Raw genomic sequence first — 27,552 nt, forward strand, 5'->3', positions numbered from 1 at the left:
GCGAAAACCTACCACGGTTAGCCCGATGGCAAGAGGATTTTAAACCATGTTCCGTCTACCATTGAGAATATTTTACATCAGCACAGCAGTCGGAGCGAGTTGGGTGCGGAATTCGTACCGACCTGCCACCGTTGGGATTCGTACCTAGGTTACCTCATTGGGAAGCGAAAGCTCTATCTCCTGAGCCATCGCAGCTACGTTTCATGTTTAAGAATAATTCAAAGTATACACATGAATAAAATGAATGTTTAAAAAAAAATTTATAATTTAAAAAAAAACTTTAAAAAAAACCCTTAAAAAATTTTTAAAAAAATAAAAAAAAATTAAAAAAAATTCCAACATTTGCCGCTGAAGTTGAAAGGAGACAAGATTTTACACAAAATCACTATACGACCCTAATCCGGACAGCTCTTCTGCTATCATTACCCCTGATTTCACGCCAGTAATAATGCAATTTAATTCGCATAAGGGAGATTTTACAAGCCACAGAAATGTGAGATGAGCGAAATGAAAAATGTAATTCATCTGCTCTATTTTAAATCGTCTTTACTGATTATCTTCAGTCGTCATGCTTATCAGCACTATGAAGATATTTGTCGTCGCCGAGTTACTTGTCATAGATGAATAGAGATAAGAAATAAAAAACGGTCTTTATTGTTAATAAGTCTCTCACAGTTTAGATGAGACTTGTGGCTAAGTCTGGGAGTTATCGAGAGTAGGGAAACACTTAGAAAAAAATTTCCTGGTGGCATCAAACACTAATCATATGAAATAATTCCAGATATCGGAAAAAGTTAATCTATTAATCAACATGTGCCGAGAGTCCTTTTAACCCTTTGATACAAAATTTCTACTAAACATATTTTGATAACGATTGACTAAACTTTTGGAATAAAAAAAATTAAAAAAAAAATTAAAAAAATTAAAGAAAAACATTTTATGTCAAATTAATCATATACTCTATGCAATTTTAAATGCCGAAATCAAGGTTTAAAATAAATCTGATATTTTGGTACAGCTATTTTTTTTAAATGATTTGTTTTTGTTTATATTTATTCATAAATTTTGCACATATAAATTATTTTGTAAGCATTGTAATATTACGTATGAATAGGAGTTTGACCCCCTGATGGCCGGTCATCAATTCCCTCGATTCCTTGTTTTTATTTATTTCATCTCTTATTGATATCGTTACCAAAATTATTATTTTGGTATAACATCAAAATATATTGTTACCAAGAAAATCGTAATTTTTTTTTTCTTGATATATTATTACCAAACACATTCAATTTACGTAACCGGCGAGTGGTATTAACTAATGGTTAAAGACTACGCACAGTATTGAATGCAAATCAAATCATGAATGAAAAACATATTTATTAATTCATTATAACTTGATTAAATTAAAGTCATTTAAAATTAAAATATTTCTTTTAAAATATTGTTTACATAAAACAGACAGTAGAAAATATAATGAAGGTAGAGATATTTCCCATTTGAAAAGTATTCTTTTAAAAACGCTTTTATTTTTATACAGCTTTTCACGAACTATTTTCATCATTAAACATTTTTCATAATTTCCTTTTTTTTTCTGTGCTCTCTAAGTCCCCTCCCACCAAATTATTTTCATTTTTCTTCTCTTAAGCATTTTTTAAAGCCCATTTTCTAAAAGAGTAGTTAGTTGTAACAAAATTAGTTGTATTTCAATGTTACTATGTTAAATGCTGTTGTCAGGGCAAAACCTACATAATTGAATATTTTGCAACTGTTAAAATTATTCAAAGTAATTAAATTATACTGTTAAAATTTTAATTACTTTCGTCTTTAATTTTATTGCACGTGTGCCATAAGAAAAAAACATAGGAGATAGCAGTTACGCGTGATATTTAAAAAAAAAAAGTTCCATTCGAAAAAAGCAATGCGGAAATTACATTATTGGGTCATTTCTCTACAAAAAGGCTATTTTCAGATTAGTGATAACAAGAAAAACATTTTGTCAGAAATTTCTAATTTTTTGTAATTAGATAAGGTAGAAAGGACTAGACAGTTAAAACGCAGCAGTCACGCTTAATATACATTTTTTTTTTAAAAAAAAAGACTAAACTATTATATTTTTTATTAAAGTAAGGAAATTATAACACGGTGAGGGGATACTAATTTTTGTTATAAACATGTTTAAAATAATAATTGTTATAAATATATTTAAGTAAATGCCAGTCCTTAACTGCTTTTAAAAAATAACAAAAAATGAACAAATCTATCTTTTCAACTTTTCCTCAAAAACATTAGAATCAATTGTTATTTTCTTACAGCGAGGGAATGAATGAGACAAGAATTATAACCTTGACTTGCTCCTTAAATTTATACCCATAAATGAAATCAAAATAACTGTATAAATTCTTAAATTATCTCATAAGAGGAAATTAAAACATATACATTGATACATTTATAATAATACATTTTTAAAAATAAATAATAACTTTATAAATTAAAAAAAGTGCCATTCCTTCACAATGAAGGAATGATAAGTGAGGGAATGAGAAAATAATCATTATTTGCATCTTAAGTTTATTCCCATAAATAAAATTAAAATAAAAAATACATTCTTTAACTACCCATTAGTGGAAACAAAAACATTTATTAATACTATTTTTACAAAATAAATTAACTTTATAAATTTAATTGAGGAATGAGAATTCCAACTTAACACGTACTACTAATGCTTATATTTTGCGAAGTAACAAACCGATTTTAGGGACCAAAATATTAACATAATCTATAGAAACAATAAATACTAACAGAGTTATTTAAAAGATAAAAGTTGAACACGAAAGTAATAAATATTTAAGTAAAAAATAATGTGATTTTTTTTTGTGTGTGTGTGTGCTTGTATTTGTTTTTGTAAGTTTTTTTTTACATTTTTATTTGTAGGTTGTAAGAATTGTGAGTGAGGTAATGATATTTTACAGCTTTAAAAAGTAATAAAAAATATTTATTTCAAATAATTCTTCAAACTTATCAGATAATGTGTCTAAGACATCTTCAAACTATATATTGAAAAAATAACTTATTCATTTTTCTTTAGACAAAACTTTAAATAGATTTCATTTACATCATTTTAGCCTGTTTGCAGAGAATTACCCACGTGCGCTTATTGCAAAATTGCACCAAAGATTGTAAAAAGTTGTTTTCTGTACTATGCATCATTTAAAACATGAAACATTTAAAGTCCTTTATAGTTTGTAATTAAGTACATTTGCTGATAAATAATTCCTTTGTCTTCTTATTTTTTTAGTTCTTATTTGTTCTCAATATTAAACACTAGTATTTTTAGAGGCATGTCTGGTAAACCAATCCCATAATTATGCCACTGTGTAACTAATACTCTCTTTATAGTACTAGTATAAAAGGTCTCTTATGCATTATAAAGAAAATATCGTTTTAATCTCAAAATTTAGAAATCTCTCAGGCAGCTAAATAAGTATTATTTTCCATACGTAGTAGATCAAGGATTATTTGGTCTTGGTCAAGGAAATTAATGTCACCTTGACCCAACATTCGTGGGCTTATTTAAATCAATACTAAACTTATATAATGGAAAATTAGTTTAAATCATTCCAGTATAACGAATCAGAATTAAAATTATTGTCACATCAGAGAAATTGTTATTAATTAGGTGTTATTTAAATAAAAAAAATATTAAACTTATTTAGTCTTTGAGTTTAATGCTAATAATAAGGGATAGGGTGGAATAATTATGGCAAAAATCTATAATTCCAATCGTTTCGGTTATATAACTCAATTATATAATAAGCGATACATTGGAAAACAGATGTAAAAAGTAAATATAATTGCTTAGGAAAAGAACTGGTTTTCGAATTTATTATCAGGAATCAAAGAAACTGTATCCGTTCACTGATTGAGGATTTTATAAACATTTTAAACTGAATAAATTTTTTAACAGGGCAACTTTCTCTTCAAATAATTTTAATTCGCATGTTTATAACAGTAAGTCCCAAAAAGTCTATAGCATTGCTATTGATTTCCATATTTTTGTAATGATGAGTTGATAAGGAAAAAAGAGAAAGAGAAGTAGAAGAAAAAAGCAAAAAACTGCGGCAATTCTGATTTTTTATGAAAGTTTAAAATTATACTCTTTTAGGAGTCTGGAATTATTTTATTAATTCCTGAAAATAAATGAGATGTTCAATATAACTGGGTACTACAAGTCCTTTTTGGGCTCCGGATTCAATAAAAGCAGTTCCGGGGATTCGATTAAAAGAAGAAAAAAAATCATAATTGGAATATTAATTACTTTTCGTTTAATTCGGCACAAGCGAAAGGTTTATAAAAAATTTAGACCTCCACCAGCCATTTTCTTATTAATTTTTTAAACACGTAAAAATTAAATAAAATTTTAAAAAAATTAAACGAGTGATACCTTAATTAAAAATTAAATAGTGAAAAAAAAGTTACATAAAATAGAAAAAAAATTTAAAAAAAAATAAAATTGTATTTCCTTGCAACTGGCTCACCGAAAAGTACCAACCATTATTGATATCGGTGATGCTTAATTTAGAAACAGATTAAACCTTTTAGGTACCTATTAAGGTATTATCAGTTTAATCTTATTACCACAGTAAACGTTTCACAATACCAGTAATACCTATTACTGCAACTAATTCAGCACTTTTGGCGTCATATTTTGGAAATTTTTTCTCGGAAACGGAATAGTGTTTAATTAAAATATAAATTGTTTACATTTAAAAAAATCAAACAACTTTGGAAGAAGAGCTACCAAAGACACGAGTGCATGTTTTGCAGAAATCATATTGTCAGTGCTGTTTCTTAGTGCACAAATTCATTTAAAAAAAAATTTTTTTTCAGAATACACTATCGTCTGCAAATACATATGTTTGAAAAAGAGTTTAATTTATGCTTATTAAAAAATGCATGCAAAATTTCAAATTGCGAAATTTAACACAAAATAAACTTACTTTTTTTTTAATATTTCTCAAGTTCTTATGCGCGGATTTGGATTTTATAATCCGGAATATATATATATCCCTTTGACGTAGGTGGGACATTTGTGTCAATTTTACATATATTTTTTTATGACGCGCTAATTACTAGTAAAATTATATTTAGGTATTTTTCTATTATAAAAGGCAATCTAATAATTACTAAAAAGTTCTGTTAAATTCATGGAATTACACTTGTACTAAGATATAAAATCCAAAGAAAGTAGATCGGAAGAAAGAAAAAAATTTCATTCATATTAAACTTATTAATAATTTATTTTGTAAATTAAAGAAATTTCAATGATGAATAACTGTTTCTCTTAGATCTAAATATCAGCCAAATAAGTGCAAATTTGAAACACAATTTTTTTGGAAGTGAGCCGTGTTTGAAAATTTTTACCTTTAACTCAAAAAAGGACACCATTGTCCGATGATGCATTTCACAACAAAAAATTATTAAAATGATAAATAAAACATTTTATACTTGTTTTGACTTAACACAAAATAATGAAAAAGATATGAAAAATATGTTAATATTTTCAGTTATTCTCACTATGCATTTGAAAATCGCGCGAATTGGAAATATTTGAGTAAAATTTAATGCAAATTATAATTTTTCAAATTATGTGTTATTTAATTTAATTATACTCCTAAAAATCTTGAACTTCAAGAAATACAAATGCATTACATTACTTAATTATTACATTAACTTAATAAACTACGCGCTTTTAAATGTTATACTCTAATAAAAAAATCTTTAAAAAAAAAAATAATAATTCGTTCAGAAGTTGATCAGTGACGTAAGCCTTTTTTTTTATTCATTTAAATGATGTGTCTCGGTAATTAGGAAAAAATTAAATAATAGAAAGAAATTTAATTGTTGAACAATGAAATAATATTTCAGAATTCTTTTTTTCAGTTTTCACTCTGTTTCTTAAAGAACAAAACAGAAAAAGAAATATAAAAATATTTTTTTCTATTACAAAAAAAGGAAGAAAAAAAAAGAAAGTCAGGAATATGATTCAACTTTAGTCTCCAGAAAATTCGATTCAAAATTCGTATTTTCAGCTCAAATTTAAACTTGAAGTACTTCCTTTCCATGAGTTCCTCCCATTGTTGAGGTGTATTTATAACAATTAATTATAATATTAATTATAATTACGTATTTAACTATAATTAAATGATACGCAAACATGAGAACAATAACATAGAGAAAAATTGTTTAAATGATTTTTGTTGCTAAATATGAGAGGCGTTGGATACGGTAAGTAAATGTGCTATGCTGTTTAAATGACGGCATTGACCCGTTAAGGTTCAAAAAAATCCGTACCAACTAAGATATTTTACTTTTTTCGAACAAAATCTGGGATAGAATTTATTCGAATAGAATTTCTTCTTCTCTTAACGGAATTTAGCTTCAAATTTTTTTTAAAATAAAGCTTAGTTTACGTTTTCGCACAATTTACATTTCTTGTCACCATGTGACTTATATTTTTATAGTTTTCAAACACAACCCTTCGGTATGGTATATACTCGCTTATAACTTTCTAAACCGAAAAAAAAAAAAAAAATTATGGAAAAATGAGAATAGCAAAATTTTTTTAAGAAAACAGAAAATCAATTATATTTTTTATATTCCTGAGTTTGAGTACACTGTTAAAAATTTCTCGGAAAAAATAGTTAAATAACGATTTATTTAATTGTTATTTTTCCATATTCAATCAAAATAGTTAAATAACCATAAATAAGATGGTAATCAAACTGTTAACTATGAGAAAAACCGTTTATTAACTGCTTTCACCGAATACGGTTAAAAACCAGAATTTTATCACACTAACAAAGTACACCTAATAAAGCCACTTACTTCCTTTCAACTACGTACATATTCTAGCCGAGATGGCTAATCTTTCAGCCTCAGGACCGAAAGAACTGGGGTTCGAATCCCAGCGATAACACCGGTATATTTCCTTCATTCTCTTCAACTCATGAAGAGTTTCTAGTGTCCTGTATACTCATAAAATTAAAAATCCTTTACACCCAGATTTAAATCATATGATACGGCAAAATAACTTCTACTCGAGTTGCAAGTACCCAATTGTGAAAAACAGAATGAATCTATATTGTGTTTTTCTATTCGAAATAAAGAGTCTAATTCCTTTATAATTAGGAATTATTTCATGGAATTTTATTTCTTTTCTTTCCATTCAGAATTTTAGAAAATATATAATTCAGTTTAAAAGTTTACTCTTTTTCTTTTTTCTTTTCGTTACTGTTTTTCCTGATATTTTCATGAATACTGTCATTCACTTTTTTTAAAATTTGGTTTCATTTTTCTCTTAAATATATGAAAATTCACTTCTGATTGAGAACGGCTTATCTAGTTCATACGAAAACAAAACAAAATGATACAACAAAAATGCCAATAATAAGATTTTTTACATCTTTGCCATCCCTAACTTAACATTATCAATAATTTCTTGAATTCTCTTTCAACATAACTTCATAATTAAATAAATATGGTTTAAACCAAGAATTCGAAGTAAAGAGTTTAGTCATCTGGAATTATTAATTTTAAAAAAAACATGTGAACAAAAGAAAATTGAAACAAAAATATCCATCAAAAAGATTTGTTTTATTTTGATTATCTATGAACTTTCTAGTAATAATTTCTGAAAATTTCTTTTAATTTAATACGTAAACCGAGAAATAAAATATAAAATAGCAATTATTAATAGTTAATTTAATATAAATTTTAAAAACTAATGAAGAAAGTTCAGTTAATATAAAAGTTCTAAGAAACACACAAAAGTGTTGGTCCTTCAACTATATTTATTTATTTATTTTTGTAATTTTGTTGGATCATAAATCTATCAAAAGTTTTCAAATTCGGATGAAAGAAGAGGTTTGTGAACAGTTTTATGCTTTGTTATTGAAGTGCCTTCATTTCTATTCCGCTCTACTAGTCTAGCATAAACCTGTTTATAAACCTTTAACTTTTTCGCAAACAATTGAATTTCTTTTGTAGGTTTTTTTTTCCCTTTTGAATTTGAAATCAGTCTTCCGTATTTATTTCCTCTACGAAGGAAAGTATTTGACTATTTTTCTTCTTCTTAGTAACTAAGTAACTTCAATGTTTCTTAGTGTTCTGTTAAGCAAATTCGGCATGAATTCATTTGATTTTTCAAAAACAGAATAAATTTATTTTTGGCGCAGAAAATTATTATTTTTACAACAAGTTTTGGATTAAAGGAAAATCAAGAATTAATTTAATTTCTGTAAGATTTTTTCTCGCGTTTAATTTATTTATTTATTATTATTAGCTTATTTTTATTATTTATTTTTTATTATTCATTTCTTTTATTATTCATTTCTTTTATTATTTATTTTTTATTATTTGCTTATTTTTATTATTTATTTTTTATTATTCATTTCTTTTATTATTCATTTCTTTTATTATTTATTTTTTATTATTTATTTTTTTATTATTTATTTTTTATTATTTATTAATTTTCAGTTTTAAATGAAATATCATTCAGAAACATATCATTCAGAATGAAATATCAATGAAATATCATTCAGAATATCATTCAGAAAAGCGTCAAAAAATTTTTAATTAATTTTGCTCTGATAGATGTTGTTTGGTTTTTAGAAAATAATTGATTAGCACTGTATCATCCCATCGGTTTGTATCAAAAATATATTTTTATTAAGGTAAAAAACTTAATTAATTACTTAAGTACATTTTCGTTCGTATAATCTCAGTTTCAGTAATAATACTATAACACAGTGATAATAATAATTACATCTACAGTTTCTTTGATACTTTGACTTCTGTTCATGTTTATTTTCTGAATTCTAAATTTCTATTTTTTTAACAAGATGTTTTGCAAACCACGAAAATAAATAGAATGTAAGTAATGTCTTTTTAGTTAGATGAGTGGAATTAATTCTCACTTAGAAATAGGCTGAATCACTTTTTCATTCTGTGCTAAGAACTAATGAATAAGGAAATGCGAATAAATTACAGAAGAGCCCAGAGTGAAATGCGCCCTACGGGCAAAATGTGCAAGTAAAATATTAAGTCTCAAGGCAATTTAGTGATAAGTCACACTCTTTAGAATAGGTCACCTTAATATTGCTCAAAATGTTATTGAAAGAGAAAGCATCAAAAAAATATAGTTTCCGTTGATAAAAATAGTTATAATTTGGAAAGAATATAAAAAAATAATTTAATTTTGTGTTATGAAACAATTTTAAAAATGCGTGCTGATGCAAGCAAAATTAAAAACCAGCTCGGCTCATTTATCGCCCTGCATTACTTTTGGACATTTTTTAACCGCTTTTGTGTAATTTCTGATTCATTATTTTGACCATTCCACATTTTTATCTTTTATTCATTAAAGATACAATAAAAATATTTACATATTTGAAAACTACAGTCACAAATCTCCCATATCTCACTTGTAAAAATTGGATAATTATTTTTAAGAATTTATATTTTATTCAATATTTTTTTCCACAAATATTTTGCAGCAGACGACAAGAAAATAATTATTATTTTGATTATTATTGGTTCATGGATTGGTATTGGTTATTGGTGCGCAAAAATAAAAATGGACCACCCTGAATAACTTTTGATCTACTGATCGGATCTTTGCGTTCTAAGACTCAATCCTAATGGTTCGGGGTTCAAATATACTAATTAATTAGTGCAGACGATATTTTAAGTCGCAAAATAAGAATAATATAATAATAAATATAATTTTTTAATAAAATGAAAATAATATTTTATTGACGGATTTCTGACTCCCAAAATATTGAGGGTAGCCGCAATCTGGGAAATACAGTCTAAATAGTTTGGTCAGGAGAGCTGTACTAAGTTTGGACCCCTTAATTTTAACTTTTATTTTTGCGTATTTCTGCCTATCTCGAGAACTTTTTAAACAAATTGAAAAATTTTTACAAACAAATATAAAATCTGTTCAACCAAAGATAACTTTACGCAAAAAATAACTTTTGGTAAATATTTATTATTTTTCATTATATTTAATAATAGTCGAAAAAATTTTGAATCGTAAAGTATAAAACTTTTCACATCGCTTTAAAGAACGTAATTTTACGCTTTTACATCGCTTTAAAGAATGTAATTTTTTCAGTCAAATAGACAACAGAAAACTATTTGACCGATATATTCGGTCAACAGAGAACATGAAATTATTATTTTTTAAAAGTCTTATATTTATAATTTGATTTCCCAGAAACTATTTGACCGATTTTACTTAAATTATGTATTTTGCAGTTTAAAATTACGTTCCTTAAAATGATCTAACAAATTACATATTTTAAAAAATAATGTGTTTATTATTAAATAAAATGATAAAAAGTAATAAATATTTACGAAAAGTTACTTCTTAAATAGAATTATCTTTGCATAAACAAATTTCAGAATTGTGTGAGAAATTTTTCCATTCGCTTAAAAAATTCATAAGATAGGATACCCAAAATGTAAAATTAACATTAAGGAGTCGCTCTTCTGGCCAAACTAATGGAAACATATTTTTCAAATTGCAGTATATTTTGGGGGTCAGAAATCCTAATTCGTCGAAAAAAAGGTACATTGATTCAGAGAAAGTACGTTTTTGTGTCTGATTGCGTAACTTAAAATATCGTCTGCACTAATTAATAAGCATATTTGAGTTAACCCCCTTGGACCATTAAGATTTCGTCCTAGAACGTGAAGATCCGATCAAAACTTATTCAGGATGGTCCGTTTTTTATTTTGCGCACTGTTCATCTTGGCGCGGTTTTAAAGTTGACAAACGTTCTTGTCAACTTGTTAACTTTTCAGTTGTTAACTTTTGTGATCTAAAGTTCGTTGTTCAGTTGTTAACTTTTCTTTCTTGCTGTTTAAAATTTATTTACTAGCTATTCTTTTGATCATACAAAGAATTATATTCAACTTTTTTCATTTGTCCGAGATAACACGGGATAGTACACTGATGGTAAATTATATGTTTTTTTACACATAAAAAAAAATTAAACTTTCAACTTGTACATTATGTTTTGTTTCGTTTCCTTGCATTTATTAATGAAATAACAAAATATGTTGATTTATTCGTATTTTTTTTTCTTCGAAAAAATTAGTAACAGAAGCTGTTAACTAATTTTTAACGAATATTTTAATAAAACGGTGAAATTCTTATTTGATTATCTCTCTGGTAATCACAAGTTTTTCCATCTGTCAAGGTTTTATTAACAAGGTAATACGATAATCAATTGCAAAGGAAGAAATGCCCTAAAGCAGAAGATATTCAAATCAAAATACGAATTCAGGTTCTAGAGGGAGTTCACAAGGTGATCTCGTTAATCATGTTACAAGCAAATTCATAGAAAATACACAAATGATTTCAATTTATTTTCTTTCCAATAAAAATAATAACTTGAAAAAATAAAAGTTATAACATTTTTTTTAAGGAATTCAGAGTTTGTTTACATCAAAATATACTGTTGGAAAAAATATTTTACCAAAAAGATGATTTGAATTTAATCCCTAAGTATCATATTTTAGAATAACTTATGAGAGATGCTGAAAACTGAAACATTAAGAACAGGAAGGGCGGGATTTCCTCCCTTAATATATTCCTTAATGTTAATTTCACTTTTGTGTGGCTAGCTAACTCAAAGAACTCGTATTATTACAGTTTGATTTCTCAGGAACTATTAAACCTATTCCTTTCAAATTTTGGATTTTATTTTTTAGAAGAAAGTGGTTTAAACATTTGTATACTTCAGAATTTAAATTTTTGTGGCCATTAGTAAATCAAATAATAATAAATAATTATAAAATATAAATCAAACAGAATAATCTTTGTATGAAGAAAAGTTTGCACTTGAGTGCAAAAAATGTTTGATTCCCTTAAGGTTTTTCGGGAATTTAGCAAAATATGCAATATATTAAATCTACAATAAGGGGTCTTAACTGTTACGACAGTTGTTCTGGTCAAACTATTTGGACCAATTTGTCCAGATTGCGTTTACAACCCACGTTTAGTGTCATAAGCAATCAGTCAATATTAATTAAGTTAGAATTATACATTTATGAAAATAATGTAAATGAAAATCCGTCGGTAAAAAGGCATGTTCATTCAGAGAAAGTACGTCCTCTCCCCTTTCATCACATTAAATATCATCTGCACAAATTAATTATCATATTTAATTAATCGTAACCCTCAAACCACTAATACCACATTATAGAACATTAAAATCTGACCAATAGATAAAAAGTAATTAAGGTGTTCTCTTATTTATTTTGTGCATTGTATATAAACAGTACAAGGTTGGACTTCACAAATACAGTAAAAGATAAGCTATTTACTGCACACATACTTAGTTTAAATTTCCCATTTTGATTAAACATGAACTTTATTTTATAATTTACATATGTTGAAATATTGCTATTTGAGTAGCAGAAATTTTATATCAAAGATTCGATTTTTTTTTTCTTTTCTTTTTTTTTTTTATGTTTCGTTTTTTAAATATGTACCCTTCCGAAATCTTCATTTTACTAAAGGATGATAAGGATTTTAACAAATGTTTTTAACATGTTTCGATATTGTAATGAGCCTGTTCTGGCATACTTACTTTTTAAAAGTGTTCTATAATCTAATGATTCTGTTAATGGGCAGTCACTTTACTATCTCTGTTTACGATATCATAAATTCGAAAATGTAAACTTGAAACTATTTAAGACAGTTTTTATTAATAAAAAAGCTACACTATAATGTGAAGCATTACTTAATTAGTATGTAAGTAAATCAAATTATTTAAACTTTATAAAAAATCCATTTAATAGCTTAAAGCTTTCAATACGCGTATTGACCTGAAGATTTAATAAAGATTGCAATGATACGGAAAATAAATTTATCACAATTAGATGTTTATAAACGCAACACTAAATGGAAAACAAATTTCAATTAACAATAATTATTCTGAATAAAGTAGCTTTTTTAATTAATAAAATTACTAATAAGATGACTATTAAAAACTTTTTTTAAAAACATCATTTCTTTACATTTTGCTACTTTTGCTTATCTGAATTTTTAACTTTAAATACTGAGTATTTTTGAAATTAAACGATAAATGCTCTTTATCCCTTTAAAAATAAAGGTAGTACAACCTCGTTTTCCTATCAGGTAATTCTCAAAAATGCTAAACTCAAACTTTCAGTTAATAATATAGAACCTATTATTAATTTTAAAAAATGTGGTAGTAACAAAATCTTTCTTCATACTTCTAGAATTCAGAAATATAAATAGCAAAAATATTATACTTAAAATATAAGTTCTATAATATAAATATAATTTATAGTTCTAAATTATAGTAGAAATGATTTGTTTAGAAATGAAAGTGATAGTAAAGTGATAAAAGAAATTGATAGTTTTCTCAACACGTGGAATCGACTGCTATACAAATAAGGTCTACAATTATTCTTTGCTTAAATTAGCGTTAGAAAATCTGTAACAAAATTTAAAACTGAATTATATCTAGATTATGGCAAAACTAATTATCGAAACACAAAAAAAGCAGTTATTATAAATATTTTGAGTAATTAATTTTTTTTCTTTCTTATATAAAAATTAAATTCAAAATAATTTGCTGCAAAAATTTTTAAAACCATCAATGCAATTATTAAGGAAAATTCTCTATTTTTAAATAAACTTTGAAAAAAATAAAATGGTATTCTTATTAACACAATTTCTTAAAAAACATTTTTGCTATTTCACCATATAAATTATCAGCTTAGTTTAGAAAATTTACTCATAAATGTATTTTTATGAAATCTGGCGATTAACAAACCAAACGTTTTGTAATGATATAACTCTGACCAATGTTAGTAAAATCAAAACTAAATATAAATCCGACTACTTTTTCAATTAAAATTCTAAAATATGATTCATAATTTATTAACGCAATATTATAATACCTAAATTATAAAATTGTTAAATTTATATGATCACATCACATAAAAATATGAAAAACTAATTCTTTTAACACTAATGTCTCCTAATGATAAAAACGTTAGAAAAATCTTCCTTCATATTTTCTTTAAGAAATATGTAATAATTTTTTAGTCAAATTTTGTAAGTAATTTGCCAATCAAAATTATTTTTATTATTATTATTATTCAAATTTGCAGCTAACTTTAAAATAAGAAACAGAATATTACTTTTTTTGAGAAAACGATTCTATTAATAGTGGTCTTTCGGATTGTTTCGAATTTTATATTTCAAACTTTACATAATAACATGCAACAAACTTTAAATAATAATAATAAATAATAACATGTAAAATTTTACAGCAAATTTTAACAATTTTTTTTAAAGGACATTTACATTTAGCATTTTCGTATATTTTAGCATTAAGAGATAGTAGTCTTAAACTTTTTCAAAACGAAAATATGATTGTATTGCAGAATTTTCAATATAGGCGTGAGAAGACAATAAGTGTTTTTAAAGAAAATTATTTAATTTAAATCCTTAGTTTTTGTGTTTTAAATGTAAAGATTGAAAAGATCCTATTATTTACAATTTATGATATCGAACACTACGTTGAAATGACAAATAGAACATAGCTATTGTAGAAAACGATTCTATAAATGGTAGCTTTTCGTAATCGTTTTTTAATTAAAAAAAGTAACACATAAAATTGGAAAGCTAAGTTAAGTATATTTCTTCTTGAAAGTATGAAAGAAAGCTTTTTGTATACTTTAGCATTAGGAGACAATATGTTCCAGCTTCTTTAAAATGTAAGAAAAGTTCTTACCTTTTCTTCTTCTCCACTTAAGTTTTGCTGCAAGAGACATTTTTTGAAAAAGTAACTCATATTAAATCCTCAACACTGTTTTTGTGTTTATATCCGTTGATTGAAAATATCCCATGATTAACAATTATGATATCCTGCTTGAATTATCAGTAACAATGAATAAAAAGTTATCTAAGTTATCAGCTGAATATGTTAAATCGATTTCACAAGTTATTAAATAAGTGTTCCAGGTAAACTTAACACTTTTTCTAAAATATGTAATTTAAGAAATCATAACCGATCATGGAAAAGAACCTATTTCAATTAAAATTTTCAATTTAGATGTGATGTGATCATTCAATTTTGATTATTTAAAATTCCCGCCATCAGCGTTCTATTATCTAATCAACTCATCAATTTCTTTCAGTTTCGTTTCGCTTTAAAAACAATATAATTTTCTGATATCATTATCATCTTCTTCCCTGATTTGTATATTTTATTTGATTTCATATCACTACTTCCTGGAAGTTTATTGTTCTAGATTTAATCTTTTTCACCGAAATTAATGATAATTTATTTCGAAGAGAATGTTTATGTTCTAAATCTAACTTTTTTTTTCAAACATTATTTTTCATACTCAATCTGATTAGTGGCAACGGCTTAGAAGAACACATGGCAGGAAATCACTTCTAATGTTTAGTGGACGACAAATCCTGTTTATCCGAAGTATTGTTTTCATTTTATCCAGCACAACTCAAAAGCGCATGAGCACATAGTTGAATATTACGAACAGAATGAGTTTACGAAATAAAAACGAATAATTGGCGATTTTTTTTCCAGTTGCGTCATCGTCAAAATGTCAGGTAGAAATTGTAGGCGTACGTATTCATCGTCTGAATTTCCAGAAATAACTCGACATGGGATATTTTTCTTCCTTTTTCATCTTTCTCTCTTTTGTAGGACAGGTGGTCATGCGTGAAGTGGGCGTGCGTGCGTTTCCATGACAACTCAAGTCTCAAGAGGGCTATCGCTCTTAAAATTTGTAGCTCTTTTGCCTCCTCTTATTGCCTCCCTTTAGAATTTTTTCCTCTTCTACGTCCCGACCTCTCCATCATTTTGTACGTCATAAAACATGTGAAAAGTATCGAGAAAAAAAGGGAATAGTATTCGAACGCATACTATAATGGTAGTTCGCAGTAGCGGACGACTACTTTTTAATGAAATCTTGGACCGACCGAACGGAAGAGGTGGTTTTTATTACATTACTCCTATCGCGGATTTCAGATTTTCTTTTATTGGTATAAGTAACCAGGTGGCAGTCTTCAAATTTGAAACGTTCCATTTATGGCGCTTATCAATAGTAAAACGAAAGGGAAAAATAAATCATTTGATATTTGGTGGACATTTATATCTGGGAAAATGTAAATATTGTAATTGCTGTCCTTTGTGTTATTAGAATTTTTTGACTACCAGGGTAAGATTTCTTTATTTAGCCATTTCTTCCCCCAAATGAAAACTAAAATTGTGACAGATCAAGTACGAAAATACAAGTAACGATTTTTTTTATAGTTTATTTCTATGATTTTGATTTGCATATTTCAATAAACTTTCAACTATCTACTTCATGCACGAGACCTGTTTAAGGGTAATACCCAGTTTTATTCAAAATGACTTAATTAAATTTATATATGGATACCCAATTTTATTTACGAGCAATAAATGATTTAAATATTTTTATAAACAGATAATTAGAATCAGAAAATTTTTCATATGTTGGGTGTTTCGTAATATCCACCTTAAATATATAATTTTAGAATCCTTGTCTAATATGAAGTCAAACAATCGAAAACTATTGTGTAAACTGAGAAAAAACAAAAACACTGTTTGAAAGTCTAAAAAATCACTATTGAGGTTGGAAAGATTTAAAATATAAAAGTTAGTTAGATACCTTAATTGAAAAAGGAAAAGTTGAAAGATAATTATTATAAATGCCATGTGTTATTTTGAAACTGCCTCCCTCGTTAGTGGTTTATTAGACAGCTTTCAATAGCGATTTTATTTCTACCTGGCAAACAAGGGCGTCGGCAGCGGGGTGCAAGGGGGTGCACTTGCACCCCCCTGGCTTTTTTTAAAAACAAAGAGACACAGGAAAACAATTTTGTTACAAATTTTTTTTTATTAAAAATATTTTAATTCAAAAACAAATAATTAAGTAATTATTGATACATAACAATTAAAAAATTGTTTAATCAAACAAGAATTGTAATCGTCTTGTTTGCTGTTCAATTCTGTTTATAACTTTTTCAATGAATTCTGAGCCATCGTTGATTCTTTTCTTATGCACACTGAGCATGCACAAACTTGGCAGATATCTAAGTTATGTTTTTAAATTTCATTAAATAAAATATAAATAATATTATATTTTCTATTAGTTATTTAGTTTAACAAAGGTGTATAACACAAACTGACTTCTCACAACTGTAAAACTTCATCAACACAATAAATATCAATGATAGGTGTAAGCGTGCACAAACACGTTAGTATACAAAACTACGGTTTGTATTTAGTATTTGTGTTTCAAAGTAAGCAGCTAAGCCAGCGCCATCAATACAGTTTCCAGAGGCAAAATTTGCAAGTACAAGAAATTCGCACTTTTTAAAAAAAAATATCTTGTTAACAATGCAGAAATGTATCTTGAAAAAAATTAACAGATGAAAGTATATGTAATAAAAAATAAAATGTAATAACAGAATGTATTAAAAAAAAAAATTTTTTTTGGGGGGGGATAGTTTGCTAGAGGGTTGCACCCCCTTTCATATTATTCTGCCGGCGCCCTTGCTGGCAAATATATTACTTTGTGATTATTCTGCAATGCAATAAAAAAAATGAAGGTAAGTGGTAAAAGAAGTTAAATAATTGATATTTTAATATATTTGACGTTTCTGTATGATAATCTACTTATCATGAAACAAACTTTTTCAAAAATAAATTTAGTTTTATCAGTTTTCTGAAATTCTATTTTAGTGTTTATAGCATTAGTGATGGAAAGAGAGACCTTTTCGTAGATGAAGGTTGACATTGTCGATATCTACCCTCCCCACATTTGTGACCTTCGGACGTGATGTGAACACGCCTACCTTGGCAGAAATGCCCACTTCGATTTGAACACGCCTATCTTGACAGTAACGCCCACTTCGATGAATGATCCACATTGAACAGTTCACTTGCAACTTTGTCCACCACCTCGCGCTGTTGCTTCTCAGTCTCGATCGCACACAAAGTACAACGTATACACTCGACTGCTAATGGCAACACAGGAGCTACCACGACCGTGAACTTAATACAGCTCTCACGATCAGCACTCAAAAGTACGGTGATTTTAATACAGCTCTCCCGTCTTCTCACAAAAAACTGCATTCTTGTGGAGGAGTACAGTAGCGTATCTACCACTACAAATATACTATTCCAATTCTCTAGTATATAAGACATGTTAACTCAATCCTATGTTGGGGTACCTTTACATAGACGAAAGTTGACATTGTCTATAACAACTCACCCCCCCCCCCTCCACACACACACACACAAACGCAATAAGTTTAAAGGAACAATTTATGTTAATAGTGTTGTTTTCATTTTATTTTTTTAAAATAATCAAAATTCTCTATAATAAAATTAAAATAATCTAATACAATCAAATGCCTCTTGTTTTGTATTTTGCTTTCAAAGAATCCCCCCCCACTAGCTCGTTTCGCTCACCTACCCCCATAATTTCTTCCGTTCCATCGTTTTCGATTCTAAACGATGAACACAAAAGTTGAAGATCCGAAATAAAAGCGTTCCGCAGTGGACTGATCGTTAAGACACGGTTCCCAGCAGATCACCGAAGTCAAGCATCACTGGCTACGGTCAGTGTGCGGGTGGGTGACCACTTGGATCAGTCTGCGTAGGGACCGAGGGTGTGCGGTATTGGTCCTCGTTAAACTGTGCTACCGTAAAGTGCTCGACTTCGCGCGCAGGTCGTCGGGCTACCGAAGCGGGGGTGCCATCCCCTCCGCAGAGGATCAAAATTGTGATGGCATGTCTTCGGATCATCCTCCGGGATGTTTCCCAGACCGTCGCCAATAGCCCATTGTGCAGCTCTAGTGCGACGTAAATTAACAACAACAATAACAACAACCGAAATAAAAGCTCCGCACAATATTTTAAATAAAATATGTTATATATAAATTTTTTATTGTAGTGACACAAATTTGGTTACACAGATTTAGTTTTCGATTCTACTGTGATAAAATTTAACCCTCACAGTTTTGATTGATCAAAATTGCAACTCTATTCCATAACTTTTTATTTTTTTATTTCTTAATTAATTTTTGGTTATTATAAGAACTCATTAAATGTTTTCCACTTGTTAAATATTCTTTCATCAATGTAACAAGAAGTTCATTTTTAATATTACTTTAGAATTTCAAATAGTTATCTTGCCTTCATTATTTCAATATCAAACGCTGGCAGTCCATCAATGCTTTTATTAGTGCCTTCACACTCCGTGTAACTCAAATTTACTCAAAAGATTCTCGCTGATAGCAAATTAGTTCTTTTCAGCACTTGACTTATAACATTGAGTTCCAAATAATGGATTATGGAGTTAAACACTGAATCGTGATGAAGTAAAATATCAAGACAACTGCACATATACTTCAATATCGAGGACTCAGCCATCATTGTTAAAAACAACCGAAGCGTTAAAGAATTATTGTCTCATGGTCAAAAGACAAATAAGAGTTAAATAATTATTTTATCTACTTGCTTTGATATCTAGTTATTCAGTCACTAATAACGTATTTATCCGACTTTTAAATAATTATACAGGTTTTTTTTCGTTGCAATTCGCTTATTATTGTGAATCACTTGATTACACAATTATAGTTGATTAATGTATTTCTTTTTTCTGCACCATTTGTTTTGAAAGAAAATAAGAAATTTGTTGGTCAAATAGTCCAATTAACCTATTTTCAAGTGGTTGTAAGTTTTGTGGGAAATAGCAATTGAAAGACTCCATTGAATAATTCTTTAAAATTGAAAAAAAAATAGTTTTCGTTTCGTTTAAATCAATGTACAAAATAAAAAATTAACCATCCTGAATAACTTTTGGTTTAAAAATTGGTTCTTCACGTTTGAGTACTCGATCGTAAGGAATCGAGGAGGTGACCCTAAATATGCTAATTTACTACGGCAGACGATATTTTAAGTTATGAAATCAGACACAAACACGTTTTTTTTTCTGAATCAGCATGCCTACAACACAACTCTGAATCAATATTATTTAATTAAAAATGTTCGAATAACTTTTCAATCAACGAAATTTGAGCGAAATCTCATTTGTTTAATTTTTCTTTTGCGCATTGTATGTTAGCGCAATAGAAAAATCAACGTAAGCTTCAAAAAACTCAAAGTTGAGATTTTTATATATTTGGCATTTTTGTATGATTAGCTAAATATTGTAGCAACAAAAAAAATATTTTGAAAACAAATCTTGTTTTATTAATTTTTCTGAAATTCTATTTTAGCGTTTATAGCGTTTGCAATAGAAAGAACAGTTATTAACTTTTTTCGAAATCTCAGTCGCTATCGAAATTTCGAAGTCAGTGTCGCTATCGAAATTTACATGTTCCCCATGGTCCCGCAAGTTAATTTAAAAATTATAACCTTACAACTTTGGTTATAATCTATTAACACGTAATAATTAGTTAGTTGCTAGATGGTCAACTATTCATAGAAATGCAACAATTAACTCAACGAACTTTTCAAGAATAAAAACTTTGTAATTTTACAGGAATCAAACTTTCAATACCTTTCCTAAGAAAACTGTGGGTTCAGAAATTATGATACATGTAAGTTTCATAGAGCATTGAGAAATTAAATCGTCTCTTTCAAATCCATTTGATAATTCACGAGAATACACACGATTAATTTTTAAAACAATTTCAAGACAAAAGACTTTTTAAAGAGTTTTATATCAAATAAAATCTATAACACAACAACGTAAGAACACAACTTTCAACCGTATTCTATTACTTATATTTATTTGTTTTAGTAACGTCTGTATGAGAAAAGCGGTCAAACGTATTAAAAAGAAATTGCCGCAGGTGTTTAAACCACCAAATGAATTCAAGAAGCAGGTGCTTATTAAAGTAAACGAGGAAACTTATAAGCATTTTAGTTATACAGAGAAACTTCATGGAAAGACCACCTCTATGCAACGTCTTCTATTTACGACCTCTATTTACGACAACTTTTGGGTGGCACGGAGTTTTTTCCATAAACTTTGTGTTGAAGAAAACCTACCATCAAAACCTCTCCCAGTGACCGGGCAATACTTGGCACCAAATGCGGAAAAGGTTAATTAACGAAACACGAAAAAAGAACAAAACAAAAAATACTAAGAAAGCAAATAAGTAGATAAAATGTATTTAAAGTATTTGTGTAAGAATGTTATCTAGAGAACTCTCTTTAGCAATCTCTGAAAGAGATCCACAACCTCATGTTGCAGTCAGGACATGCACTAAGACAATTCTATCAATGATTTAGTTTTAGAGTTAAAAGTTAAATCAGAAGAAAAAAAAATTGGAAAAAACTAAGCATCTCGAACAAACAAGTTTTCAAACTAACTCATTTTTATGATATAAAATTAAATGCAAATTCAAAGAACCTAATTGTTTACTTATTTAAAATAGTTCTATCTTCATAATTGATAAATTTGCTTTTACTCATAATTATATTAGTAGGAATCATTTTTACTGATTCTAAAGTTCGATCCGGTTTTCAAGACGCCAACACATGTGACTAAAATTAAAATCGTTTGCGAAAAATCATGCACCTTCGATAACATTTTGAAGTGAATGGAGGTAACCTCTAAGAACGACCAACCTCTATTAACGACCATTTCATTGTGGAACAGAGTGGTTGCCCCCAAAAGGTTTCATGTAATTTAGAAACGAATCATTCCTTTTATCATTTTGTTACTTGTCCCTTTTCTACATAACCGATGCTACAATATTTTCTTTAATAATAAAAGTTAAATTTTTTATGCTAATTGCAAGAATATTAAATAAATTAGTCAGCCTGTCGTCAACAAACGACGTTGAAACATTTACGTTTCCACTTGGTATAGTATGCGTTGAGTTTTTGTTTAATCTTTTTGTTCTTCTTCTTGTTCTTTTTTTCATGATTTTACAGTGCTTTAACAGAAGAATTATGTTTAAGGTCTACTTTAACACAAAAATTCTTACGTTTGCAATTAAATTTTTACAATGTTTTCCTCGTGGCCTATATACTATTAAATGTTTAATCAATCAAATGAAAATTATGAAAGATCGCGTTCTTCCTCTAATTTTACGATGCTTTTTAATGCAAAATTCGCGCGCGATTACATTCAAATATTTACACTATTTATTTTGTAAACTCATATGTTATTCGATGTTGTAGCCATTCGAATAAAAATTAAACGCGTTTTTGATCCCTCCCATCTTTATTTATTGTGTTCTGGAGTTTTACGTCATCAATGTAGGTTTAGTTTAAAACCTTCTATTTGATTTTTGCTTCTTCTAATTTTACGTTGCTTCTTAATTTCTTTCAAAATTTCTCACGATTATATTTTATTTTATTTTATGACCAATGTTGAACAGTTGACTCAATTCTGAGTGTACGACTATCAATGTTCAACTCCGTAGCCTCGTAATTTCGAACTCAATCCAAAAGACAAGGGAACTCCTGGATCATGTATTGGGAGAAATTTGCCTTCGTGGAGGACTTTTTGATGAAACTAACCCGTTTTTGCGTTACAGGAAGAGGAAAACCTCCCACAGTTAGCCCGACGGTAAAGGGACTCTGACCAATGATCCGTCGACCACTGAGGATATTTTACATCACCAATGTAATCGGTGCGAGCCTGGGGTAGAATTCATATCAACCAGCCCTCTCTGGGATGTGAACCTGTGTCACCTCATTGGAAGGTAAGCGCTTTATCCGATGAGCCTCACGGTTAAGAATAAATATAGACAATATCAACTTTATGGAAGTTTGGGGGTGACTTAGTTCCTTAAAACACCACCTGTTGTTTGAATTACATTTCTTTTTTGTGTGTATTATGCTCTTTTTTATTAAAAAAAAATCTATATGTTTTTTTTTTTTTTTTTTTTTTTTTTTTTTTTAATGCATATATGACTTTCTACGAAGACAAAATCTGGATAAAAGCAATTAAAAGATATGAGTACTTAGTTATGATGCAAGTTCGATTTCACTAATTGGAAAACGTCGGCTATTGTTTTCAAATGCTTCTTCCGCGAGGAAAACAATAAACGAAACAATTTTATATGCTAAGTTTAATAACCCAATTGCTTCCTACGTCATTTGCTATTTAATAATTAATTGCCATCCAACAGCACTGCAATCAAAGCATTAAAAATATTATTTTTCACATTTTTTTTATTTCTCAAACTGACATTTAACTCTTAAGGCTCCGAAACGTATGATTTGAATTCTATGGGGGAATGCCAAATGCTGGATATTTTATAGTCGCGTGACGCATTCATTAGCGAGAGGAGAATGGAATGGAATACGAGTTTCCGGTACGTCAAAAAGCTACTGCGAAAAAAAAATAATGCTCTTCATAACTTAAATTTATTCATCCTTTCATCTTTCTGTCACGAGAATGTAAAAGATACAGCTTCCACTGTGACGGCCTTTGCTATCAGATCTCGTACATTTTTTTAAAAGCGTGATTTCTTCAGTGATTATTTAACTTCAGTTAGTCTCACGGCTCTGATATCTTCTGCCTTTAATTAGTTTTCTGATGTGTTAATCATTTGCTTCATTTGGTTGATATCGTAATCACTTTTTGATGAAAAAAGTAATAGTCACTAAATTGCGTAAAAAAATAGTGAAATAAAGTAGTGAAATAATAGTGACATAAATAAAATGAAAAATAGGGAAAGGGAAAAAACAGTGATTAAATAGTGAAAAAAGTAATAGTGACTAAATAGTCTCAAAAATAGCGACAACTCTCCCAAAAATAAGCCAATCCTATTGAAATTTAATTTTGTTAAATAAGAGTTGCCAAGTAAAACTGCAATATGTAAATTAGTGGCGCTCTAATAAAATGACGTTGCCTGCAATGAGGATGAAATTGTATGTTTGATCGCAAGTCAGCGAATTTTGCAGTGGTTCTGAAATTAGAAACTTGAGATAATTATTTTTTAACAATGACCTCCAAACATCATTTGTCTGAAGAATTGCGATGAATATCTATTGGAAGACTAAAAGCAGGACAAAGTCAGATAGAAGTGGCCAGACGTGAATCCTTCTGTGGTTCAAAGACTTTGGGAATGATTTTTAACCATAGGTTAGGCATCCGGAAGGTTCAGCCAATTGCTACGTGCCGATGACTGATATTTATTGTCAAGTGCATGAAGGAGCAGAACCGCAACTCCAAGTCAGCTCAGATCCTCTCTTGGAGCAGCCACCGGAATATTGGTGCAAACGTTTACTGTACGTAGAAAGCATCATGGACGTGGTTTGTTCGCTAGGCGACCAGGCATTTGTGTGCCACTCCATAGAAGGGAAAGTTTAAGGTGGGCGCAGCAACTTATACACTAGACTCGACCGCTGTTCTTTTCACAGACGAGTCTAGATTTAAGCCACCAAAGCGAAAGTAGGCGTTGTTTGATTTGGAGAGAGCCTGGAATCCTAAATAATCCATCAAACATCCGTGAAAGAGATGCATACCAAGGAGGCAGTGTCTGTGTGCGGCGTTGTATCTTTTTAATGGATGCATAGACAGTGGCGTAGCGAGGGGTGGGCAAGGGGGGCATCATGCCCTTAGAGGAGTAATTTAGGTAGAGAGAACCAGTCCCCCATCCCTCGTTGCAAAGAACATCGTCACGTGATTCCTGGACGATTTTCCCTCCAGTAAACCCTCTCCCCATTCTTTTCCTATGGAGGTGAATTGATGAGCTGTGTTTTTAACTATAAAATTTTAAAAAAATGGTGGTATACTGCTGTGCATTTGGATGCAACAAAAAATTCAGTAAAGGAGGACCTTTTACATTTCACAAGAAAGATTTTTATTCTTTTATATTCACTTATAAACATTAATTTTCTATTTATATGTTAGCACGTCAAGTTATGGAATGAATTTAATTGGTTTTTAACTAGCAAAATAGCAATTATTTTTTAATATTTTTATTTAAATTAATATATTACAATGTAGTTAACATCGATAGGCATTTTCATTACAATTAAATTTCATATTGATACAAATATTCTGATATTTTTACTCCTTTTCTGATAAAGCGCGTGCATCGGATTTGGCGCATTTCTTTCACGCCAATGTTTGCAAACAGATCGCTTTAATTTTCGCTCTGTAACTTTTATTGATGCGTTAAAATAATTTTTTGTAAGAATTTCAAGCGAATTTAATTATATATATATATAATTATTTAATTATATATTTAATACATTTCATGCAAAAAATAATTTTTTGGATCAAAACTAAAATTATCTTTTAAAAATTCCGTTATTAAATAAAATTTATAAGCCGAAGAATATATTTCTTATTATTTTATTATATAGGAAAAATTGTTTGGATATTCATATTTACTTAGGAAGCTTTATATTTATTACTGTACATTTATTATTGATGGAAATATTAACTAGGTTATTATAAGTTCTATTATTAATAATAGGTCCTATTATTAATAATAGGTCCTATTATTAAATAATTGTTACAGGATTATAAAAGGTGTGGCTATTTATTATTATCATTATATGCATTTAATTTTGATTTCGAGAAATAAAAAGGAAATAATTCTTTTTTTGAATATCAATTAATTTTTTTAATATAAAATTACAAGTCGCTGTCGAGAGCTATCAATGTTTTAAACAACTGGTAGACAGTATGTTCTTATATGGAATTTCGCAATACTTTTTTTTAAAAGTAAGATAAAGGGACAAATAACAAGACAAAAATTTGCTATTTTAATTTAAATACTTTCATCATGTTGTGTTAACTCACTAAAATTTTAATTGTATGCATTGGTTGAAATAAATTATTATCACTGATAACACTGATAACATATTTTATAATTCATGTCAGAATGTAATATAAAAAAGACATGATGTATTTTTAAAAATTAGATGTATTTCCTAACTTTGCAAATTACATTTTATTTCTTTTTCCTTATTAAAATTTACCGATTATAAAGTAATGACTTAGAAAATATTTTGCGTATCAAGCCAGAATGTTGTATCAAATGGATAAGATGATTTTTTTTTAAACAAAGATTGACAATGAAAATATATTTCTTAGTTCAAGCCGTAATGTAATATAAAACAGAATGATAATGTTTTTTTTTTAACTATTTAAAATAAAATATTGATATCTAATTATTTTCTTGCTGTTCTTTAAATTCTATTGAAGTAAGTAGTTATTTTTTTTATTTATCTCTTATAACGTTTTGACAAAAATAATTCAATTAGTTCTTTATATTTTAAATGCTTTCAAATGTATGATCGATTCAAAAAATTATTATTTTTATTTCATTGTCTGGCAAAGTCATACTTAAATAATATGTTATTAGCTTTTTATGATTAAGCAATTAAAAGTAAATAATTAAATGTAGCACACATACTATAATGTATTTTTATTTGAAAGCTTATCTTTTACAATCCACGAATAAAATTGGGAAAGCATTCAAAATAAAATAAAAGAGAGAAAAATCTTTAGGTACTCTTGAAAATATTCCTGTTACGATGCGACCGCCAGCTATGAATTTTTCGCCAAAAAGGAAACCCCCATCTTGGAACAAGTTTTCAGAGCCCAAACAATAGACTGGCTCTCTCTACCCTAATATCTCCTCTAAGATCATGCCCCGGGCGCTGCTCACAAAGGGGCGCCAAATGGTCCGCAAAACAAAAAATTGCTGGATATTTTTTTTAAAATTATAATTGATTTCTGGAAAATATATTTAAATTAGTGCCAGTGTAATATAATAAATGTTAATTCATAAATATTATTCATAATATTTAATATCTAATTCATATTAAATATTATATTAAATTCATATTCATATTAAATATATTTCAATATTTAATTCACGTCCTTGTCATCGCGCTCTGCTTAGAATAAAAATGAAATGTTATTAAATATTATATATAAGTTTAATGTCAGATTAAATTATATTGTACATTTCACTATGTTACTACCTTTCAAGTTCAAGGCATTCTTGGTAAGTAATAAATCAAATAAGATTACTTACTACATCTACTCGACGCTTCTATTATTAAGTGAATAGAGTATGAAAAAATTCGGTAACAGAAACATTTGTTGTTCTCATATTTGTCACCACAGATTCAAAATCAATTCATTCATCTTCTGGCATCTACAGTTCGAAATCAACTAACAAACGATATAAAAAAAAAATATTATAGACTTTTGTTTGATTCAACTCCTGATATCTCTCATCGAGAACAAATGTCCCAAGTCGCTAGGTATGTAGATGCTGATTTTATCAATAAAAAAGTTTCCATCAAAGAATCTTTTTTGAGTTTTATTGAAATACATGCTAAAGATGCAGCCTCGATCGAAAATGCAATTCTAGAGAAATTAAATTACGATGAAATTTCATTAACAAACTGCAGATCACAATGGTACGATAATGCTGCCGTGATGGCA

The 27,552-nt window shown here is 28.3% G+C and overlaps 1 protein-coding gene across 3 annotated transcripts in view; it reads right to left on the minus strand.

Annotated features, from left to right (window-relative positions):
* LOC107442807 (dystrophin) overlaps positions 1-27,552 on the minus strand; it is a 238,478-nt gene that overhangs the window by 186,532 nt on the left and 24,394 nt on the right. The window contains exon 1 of one of the 3 annotated variants that reach the window (XM_087157550.1): positions 14,844-15,736. The exons of the other annotated variants lie outside the window; for them this stretch is intronic. Within the exon in view, the coding sequence (XP_087013676.1) occupies positions 14,844-14,883 (40 nt within the window). The 5' untranslated portion in view covers positions 14,884-15,736. Of the gene's footprint in view, positions 1-14,843; positions 15,737-27,552 lie in introns of those variants that run through there. 3 annotated transcript variants of the gene reach the window in all.

Source organism: Parasteatoda tepidariorum, chromosome 2 (genome assembly GCF_982258835.1).
Source record: "Parasteatoda tepidariorum strain Cologne lab strain chromosome 2, Ptep-v5.0, whole genome shotgun sequence".
Classification (NCBI taxonomy): Eukaryota; Metazoa; Arthropoda; class Arachnida; order Araneae; family Theridiidae; genus Parasteatoda; species Parasteatoda tepidariorum.